Genomic DNA, 9,254 nt, shown 5'->3' on the forward strand with positions numbered 1-9,254 from the left:
TATTATATTGCATTAAATCTAACGGCTGTATTTTTGTAAAATCAATGAACTTGATATAATCTTCTTTTAATTAATTATTTCATTTTCTATTTTATTTACATATTTTAAACTGTTTAAAACAACTAGAATATTTAATTTTCTATAAATTTTTAACAGTAAAAAAATTATTTAAAACTCTAACAAAACAATCTATAAATTTGAAACAGTTATAAAAAACTATTAAAAATGACGAAAACATTATTATTTTTACGATCTAATTTTTTGATTGCTAATAGAAAAAGTATTAGATCGTAATCGTAAATATTTTGATCGTTTTGTAATCATTTCACTAGTTTAATGCTTAGAATTTTTTAGGATTTTTAACTAACAAAAAATTATTTTTACTAAGCAAAAAATCATACGCCATTACAAGTTATTATTTAATATTTTAATTTTAAGGGGTTACAATGCGCTAAAATAAAATTAAAAGTTGTCACAATTTTCTTCCTTGCTTTCACTTTCTTCCAAATCCGATATTGTAACTGTCGCTAGATCAATGTCTGTTTTTCCTGACTTTCTTTTTCTTTTTTCCGGATAACGATGAAAATTTGCTGACAATCGTCTAACTTTATCATTATAGCATTGGTCCATAGCAGTATCAGGTTCAAATTTGTCAATCTCAGGACCCTCTTCAGTTATCCGAAGTAGATATTCTAAGAGATCTTGTCTTGTAAGACAACTTCTCCAGTCATTTTTTACGCGATTTATACATGAAAACATTTGTTCTACTTTCGCATTTATAAAAGGACAAATTAAAAATAGTTCAAAAATATCAAGAATATTATGGCATTCTTTGACCAAATTTGATTTGGAAAAAACAATTTCCCAAATTTTCAAATAATACTCATTTTGATTGTCACTTATGATGGGAAACATGTATGTTTTTAAAATGATCCACTCATGAAGTATATTATTCAAATTACATCCTACACCAATTAAAAATTCAGAAAAATATTCAACAACTTCACCGATAGCTTTATCGCCGAAAGTTCCATCACTCACATTTAATGGCCAGTTATAAACGCCAAGTAAAGCTACCAAATGTATAAACAATGGTGATTTTTGGAGAGATTGAAAATGGCCTTCCATACATATGGTAATATTTGCAATAATTAGCTTGTACTGGTCAAGAACATGGCTATTAACTTTGGTATATTGAGAAAGTGCAATATTTTGATAACATTGCTTTGAATCAATCGTCTCAATATCTTTAGACAGTTTTTTATAATGGGTCATAACACTTGTATCATCAAGCAAATTGTCTAGCAAATTTTCTAGAAGAATTTGCAGCTTGGCCATTGTCCATATAAATTCTTGAACTCTTCTTACAGCTTTTACTGGATCATGAATATTGTATTGAAAACCTGAACTCAGACGCCGAAGGGGAAATAAAACATCAAGATATATTGATAAATGAATAGGCACAGACGCATTTTTCCATCGCTTTAAAAAACCCTTTAACTCTGCTCTCTTTGCTACCTGGGAGTCTGTTATAGCCAATGATTCAATATGTGTCATAAACACACCATAATTTTCTAAAGCAATTTTCATTGCTTAATACTTGTGATCAATCCACCGAGTTCTGCATGCTTTTGTTGGTTTCGGAACGCTATTACCCCAAGCTTCGGCTAATCCTTGTAGTTTTCGGTAGCGCTTTGGTGACTTTTGATACAAGTGATAAAGTTGTAAAAGTTTTGAATGCAGATAAATTTTCAAACGCATCTTTTAAAGCAAGTTCAAGTCAATGGTTAAAACAGTGTACAACTTCTAGCCAAGGAGAACCTTCCTTTAGTAATGCGTCTAAACCAGCATAAGCTCCTAGATTAACATTAGCTCCATCAAGATTTACACCCAATAGATGTTTATAAGAATTGGTAATACCAACTTTTGTAAAAGCGTCTGTTATACATTTTTCAGGCCAACAGCATTAGAATTCTCTGCCGTTTCAATAGATAAGAATTCTACTTTCGGACTTCCGTCTTTTAAATAAAGAATGTAAATCAATTTCTGTTGGGATACAGCTGAATCTGTGCTTCCATCACAGAGAACACAGCAAAATCTACAATTTTTTAAACATTCAGTTAATTTGTTTTTAATTACGATTCCAATGTAATCTGTAAATATTGCAGCTGCACGGTCAGTGCCATAAGAATTTTCCTAAATTTGTAACCTTATTCTTCTTTTCTAATGCAATCAAATAAGGATAATCTGGGAATGGACACTCTCGTTTTGCCAAGTAATATGCAATATTAAACTTTTTCCGTAACGAGTCAGCGTCTTTTACGGCCATTTTACGTAAACCACGCCCGATTGGAGTATTATGAATAACATGGTTAGATAATAAAACTGAACCTAATGTTGTTTGTTGATGAATTCGCGTGGCCTCTTTATGTTGCGCACTGCTTAAGTGCGATGCCAGTGAATCATTTTTTATTGATATTGTTCCTGGTTTGATCCAGGTCATGGAAAATAATTTTGTTTGACTTATCCGTTTTTCATATTGTTTACATAAGCTGCATCTTAATCTTATAACTTCATTTCCATTTAAATCGTATTCTAACTCGCAATTAAAATATTTTTCCATCTTTTTTAACTGTAGATAATCTGCATCTGTGGTCCTTATTTGCATCCATTTATTGTTATTAATTTAAAATTAGCAAGGCTACTAACAAACTTTAAAGTTTTTTTTTAATAGCTATTTAGAGTCTATATTGCCTTCCACTATTCTTTGCAAAATAAACTTATAAAAATATCATTAAATTTGTTCATAATGAATGAGCTAAATCGGAATAAAGCCCTTGAGAATTCGAGTTAAGAAAGTGACTTTTCAATCAATTAACTTTTATTACTTTTTTCAATCAAAATCTTTTATTTCTTGATTCGAATAGGTATTTAATCGTTTGTTTTTTATAAATTTTTCCTTCATTAAACAATCGGTCTTTTTCCTGCATTTGAACATTTTTACTAATTGATTTTCTAAATCTTTTATTTTTCTTTCTTTTACTTTATGCTCCGCTTTAAAAAAAAAATTATCATTACAGAAGTCACTGCAGTTTTATACTGTAAAAGAACACTAAATATTCGCGAATAGAGTATCAATCTTCTAAAATAAAAAAGAATAATCACGAAAAAAAGAAAGATCGCGAAAAAACAAATTTTAAGAAAAAACTAATTGCGAAGGTGTGAAAAGTAATCGCGATACGCTTAATTCAAGCCCTGTATATATATATATATATATATATATATATATATATATATATATATATATATATATATATATATATATATATATATATATATATATATATATATATATATATATATATACAACCCGTAGATGTTGTCCAAAAGTTTCTTCCATATTTTGTTGACAAAAAGTAAAAATTAAAATGCATGACCGGAATTATTTTTTTTTATTAATTGATAAACTGCCTGCCCCAACCAAACCCTCAGTCGATGTAGCAACACTCCCTTGCGGGTCAGGCTAAAAGATAGTAGATGTAGCTGCACTCCCTTGCGGGTCAGGCTATTTGTCAGTCAATGTAGCAGCACTCCCTTGCGAGTCAGGCTATTTGTCAGTCGATGTAGCAGCACTCCCTTGCAAGTCAGGCTATAAGATAGTCGATGTAGCAACACTCCGCGCATGATTTGCAGTAAAAAAAAATAAAAATGAAAACATTTTATTAAAAAAATTAAAAATAAAAACATTTTATTAAAAAAAAATAAAAATAAAAACATTGTTTATATTGTTAAAAACATTCATTTATATATACATATATAATTTATATATATGTATATATAAATATATACATATATATAAATTATATATATATATATATAAATTATATATATATATAAATCATATATATATATAAATATATATATATATAAATATATATATATATATGTATAAATTATATATATATAAAAATTATATATATATATATAAATTATATATATATATAAATATTATATATATATATATATATATATATATATATATATATATATATATATATATATATATATATATATATATATATATATATATATATATATATATATATATATATATATATATATAAGTTAGTAGAAAATCACTTAAAAAAATTTTTTAATTTTACACAGTGTTTCATCAACAAAGACTCATCAGAAAAAATCTAATTTATAATTGCTCTGTTCTTTTATGAACATTGAGCACTCTATTTTGTATAATACATTTTAAATGTGTGTGTGTGTGTGTGTGTGTGTGTGTCTATATATATATATATATATATATATATATATATATATATATATATATATATATATATATATATATATATATATATATATATATATATATATATATATATATATACATACATAAAAATAAAACTTTTATATATATATTTCTATAAAAATTATATAAATTAATGCAATCATTAAAGATTTCACAGAGCAAAAAAAGATTACCATTGCTACTCAAAAAGCAGAAAATGCACAGAAAAGAGAAGAAAAAAGGTTGAAACAAAGTCAGTTGGCTAAAACACCAGGTAAAAAAGGTCAGAAGACAAAGTATCAATCAGAAGACCCACATTTACCTCAAGCTTCAAATTGCATTTTAGTATCTGATGATCGTCTTTGTTATTCTTGAGAAAGTCATTGGGCAAATAGCTTAGATAACCAATGGCTTGCATGTAAACAGTGTAAAAATTGGTCATGCATTGCATATGTCGCTGATTATCATCCAATTATGGAATTTATTTGAAACGAATATGAATAAAATAATTTTTTTTTTAAATTAAACAATTCTATTTTTTTAATGGCTTAAATTAATTATTTTAATGTTAGTATTAATTGTGTGTATTTTTACATAATTTATAGGCATCCAGAATTAGGGACATTAACACCTGATTCTGGTTAAAAACAATACTTTTTAAAAATAAAAGAAAATAGAGATTTAAATTACAAAAAAATTTTTATATTGTTCAATTTATTTTGTTATGAAGTTTATTTATTTAAAAAAATTATTCCAAAATCTTTAATAATGAGCAAGTTATGATGATTTAAGTTTTAAACCACCTGGAATTAGGGGGTGTTACGGTATATATTATTTTCTCTCTCTCTCTTTTTATATATATATATATATATATATATATATATATATATATATATATATATATATATATATATATATATATATATATGTATACAGCGGGGAAAATAACGGGCGGTCAGCGGTCACTGACCGCCCGAAATGACTGAAATTGCTAATTTGACCTCTCAAAACGGATTCTTTCTGGTCAAGGTTGACCGGTTGAAATAAAAAAGAGTTATATAATGTTTGACAAAATATCAGGATGTCTTTGAAAATGCATATACCAAAAATTCATAAAATGTAAATCTTTGATAAAAGCTTCTAAAATAATTTTATCGATTGTATGTTACTTTAAATCGCTTTGTTAGTGAATATTATAAATGACTTAAACTATTAATTTTTTTTGCTTCACTTATCAAGACTAATTTCATTTTACTAGTGGTGAAATCCATAACTGCTTTTTTCATAAATGATTGAAGTTCTTATTTTATTATTGTTTTAATGATAATATAATATTAACTAAGAACAATTTTTTATTCCTATATTTTATTTATATTTTATTTATATCATTTATTTATTTTTCTAATAACCTTTTGCTGCCAATTGCAATGAAAAAATGCCTTTATTTTTTATTTTTAGTTTAATTTATCCTTAGTCAACAAAACTTACAAATTATCGACTAAGAGCCGCACACCAAGCCCCTCTGTGATGAAAATAAATTTTTCAGATTTCAATTAGTTAAGACTCCAGAAAAAAGAAAGTTGTTTTTTATAACTTAGGCAATTATTATAGTAGTATTACATAAAACGATACTTGATTAAGTATTCAGTTTAAATTATTTTGATATAATATAAAAATGTTTATTTTTTTTTTTTTTAAATAGAATACAAGTAAAAAAGGAATACAAGTTCGTTCATTTTAAAGTATCAAGTTATTTTTTAATTACAAAGTTTCGTCATGCAGAATAATTACTATGCTGAAAATTTAAACCAAAAAAAAGATTAAAATTTTGACCCTCCAAAAAAAACAATTGACCGTCAATTTTATGTATTAGCCGGTCAGTTTGACCACTCGCCTTTGATTTCTTATTTTCCACCCTGTATATATATATATATATATTAGGTACGCAAAAAAAGCAACTTACGGAAACGAATTTTGTGCGAAAATTCTGTGCCTCGTTTTTTTTAGGTAGTGTACGGCAAACACATAGTATATTTTTGGAAAGAAGAAGACTTAAGCTTATTTTTTATAAGACTTTAATGTATGGTTACTGAGCTTTTTTATGGATTATTTTGTTTCTGAAAAATAGGTTGATGTTCTTGCGTGAATCTTTTTTAATTATTAAAATGTTTTCTACATGCATTTTCTGTGCACATGCCAAATTTCACTGAAAATGAAATAGACACAAATAGTTTAGTGTTATTTTTAGTATAACACTTTTTTTAGGTAGACCTAGGCAAACGTTTTTTTGTGGTAATTTTTTTTAGAAACATATAAATATAATCTATTTTTTAAAAGAAGAAAGGTTAAGCTTGATTTTTATATGTATGTTATGTATAGTTACAATAATTTTTAATGGACTATTTTGCTGACATAAAAATTTTGCTGATAATTTTGCATGAAAATTTGGTTGATGTTCTCACATTAATTTTTAGTTGAAGAAATGTTGAGCCCCCTTATTTTATTATTAAAAATGTTTTCTACATGCATTTCTTATACACATGCCAAATTTTAATGAAAAATAAATTGGAGCAGATTGTTTATTTTGCTGATAATTTTGCATGAAAATTTGGTTGATGTTCTCACATTAATTTTTAGTTGAAGAAATGTTGAGCCCCCTTATTTTATTATTAAAAATGTTTTCTACATGCATTTCTTATACACATGCCAAATTTTAATGAAAAATAAATTGGAGCAGATTGTTTATTTTGCTGATAATTTTGCATGAAAATTTGGTTGATGTTCTCACATTAATTTTTAGTTGAAGAAATGTTGAGCCCCCTTATTTTATTATTAAAAATGTTTTCTACATGCATTTCTTATACACATGCCAAATTTTAATGAAAAATAAATTGGAGCAGATTGTTTATTTTGCTGACAATTTTGCATGAAAATTTTGACTATTTTGCTGACAATTTTGCATGAACATAACTATTTTGCTGACATATTTGCATGAAAATTTGGTTGATATTCTCAAATTAATTTTTAGTTGAAGAAATGTTGAGCCCCCTTTTTTTATTATTAAAAATATTTTCTACATGCATTTCCTATACACATGCCAAATTTTAATGAAAAATAAATAGGAGCATATTGTTTAATTAGTGTAACACTTTTGGTACCTAATTTCTGTTTTTCCGTTGTTTTTTTTTGGCCGGCAAAGTACAGGGGCAGATCGGGGGGGCCAATTCTATAAACAAAAATTATTACATTAATATACTATTTTGGTTTTTATTATTAGATATATACTAAAATGGAAAAATAAATACTATTATTAACAATGATTTCTACAACAACAAAAAATTTGAAAAATTTAAAACTTTATTCTTTTTCTAAATAATAATAATAACGCAAAGATTATTGTTTAAAATTAAAATTTTTCTCTTGAATTGATTGTTAACTAATGTTATCAGTTGAAAAATTTATTAAAATACTGCATATAAGTCATACACATTTTTCATTGGTTTACTCTCAACAGAAACCTTGTTAGTATTTTTCAAAGATAATAAAAGATATTATTATATTATATCATTTTCGGATTGCATACTTCTTTATCTTTGGACTATTGTTTAAATCTTTATACAAACATGCCTAATATTTACTTCTTGTTTAGATCCTAGCACACTTTTTGTGGATTTTTTACAATTTCGTTAGTATAAATCACAATTTTTGGGTTCATTCATAAAAAAATCATGTTAATCATTAAATACAAAGATAAAGTAATATACAGTAAGTAAATCCTAATAGACTATTTAAAGTACTTTAAAAACATTAAGTTTATGTTTTTTACTTTGTGTGTACTACTTTATCTTTGTTTATTGTTTACATAATTGTATAAACATTCCTAGTGTTAGCTTGTTTTTTAAAAGTATTTTAAAGTGTTTTGTGTAATTGTACAATTTTTTTGTTATCTTTAGTCTAATCTATACAGTCTACGACTGGTAAGTTTGTATAGCATAACCTTTGGTAATGATAATAGATTTAATACTATTTTCAAATTTCATTATTTATTTTATTTATATATATATATATATATATATATATATATATATATATATATATATATATATATATATATATATATATATATATATATATATATATATAAATAAAATAAATATATATATCGAAACGGCTACAGATACATTCAGCTGAAAATTAAACAATAACCTTGTGAAACAATATTTGAAAGAAAAAGTGGGGTTTCATTAACCAGATTGTCTTCCTCATTGCTCGATACCATTTTTAATTAATTTTATAGCAAATTTTTTTCTATTTCCTCATATTTTCTTGTATTTTTAACGTTTACGACTTGTGTCGTCGACTAAAATGACATTAAATTGCACCGTGTAAAATCTCACGAAGTACAAGAAACAAAAACAGCATGAAGATGACAAAAATAACGCTGTTGCTAGCACAACAATATCGTTACTAGCCATGAGCGAGATCTCGTCTCGTTCTCGTCTCGTTCTCGTTTCTCGTGAGAAAGGGACTTCTCGTGAGAAACGAGAAATAGAAAATTCTCGCGAGAAGTAGAACGAGACTTGAATATTATATTATTTTCCAAATTAAATATTATTATAATTTACAAAATGCTTAATAATTTGTTTTTTTAATTAATTAATATTTTGACTCCATGATTTTAATAGATTTTTTAATATATTTTTTTTATAAAATCTAATTAAAAAATTTTAATTAGATTTTAAATATTTTTAATCAGATTTTAAATACAAAAACTTTTTGTAGAAATGGTGCACTTTCGACTTAATTTCATTAGTTTATCAGTGGAATTCAACTTGACACATATTGTTCATATTGAAAAGAAATATTCTTGCCTCATTTCAACGATCAAAAATGTCACCAAGAAAAAACAAAATCTGGAGATATTTTCAAAAAACAAGTGACGGTGCTGAATACA

The 9,254-nt window shown here is 25.6% G+C and overlaps 1 protein-coding gene across 1 annotated transcript in view; it reads right to left on the bottom strand.

Moving 5' to 3' along the window:
• The window catches only part of LOC100210861 (selenoprotein S), a 29,081-nt gene extending 20,404 nt beyond the window's left edge, over positions 1-8,677 (bottom strand). Inside the window, exon 1 of the mRNA XM_065789057.1 lies at positions 8,507-8,677. Within this exon, the coding sequence (XP_065645129.1) occupies positions 8,507-8,579 (73 nt within the window). The 5' untranslated portion in view covers positions 8,580-8,677. The remainder of the gene's footprint in view (positions 1-8,506) is intronic.
• Between the last annotated feature and the right edge of the window lie 577 nt (positions 8,678-9,254).

The sequence above is a fragment of the Hydra vulgaris genome, chromosome 01, assembly GCF_038396675.1.
Source record: "Hydra vulgaris chromosome 01, alternate assembly HydraT2T_AEP".
Classification (NCBI taxonomy): Eukaryota; Metazoa; Cnidaria; class Hydrozoa; order Anthoathecata; family Hydridae; genus Hydra; species Hydra vulgaris.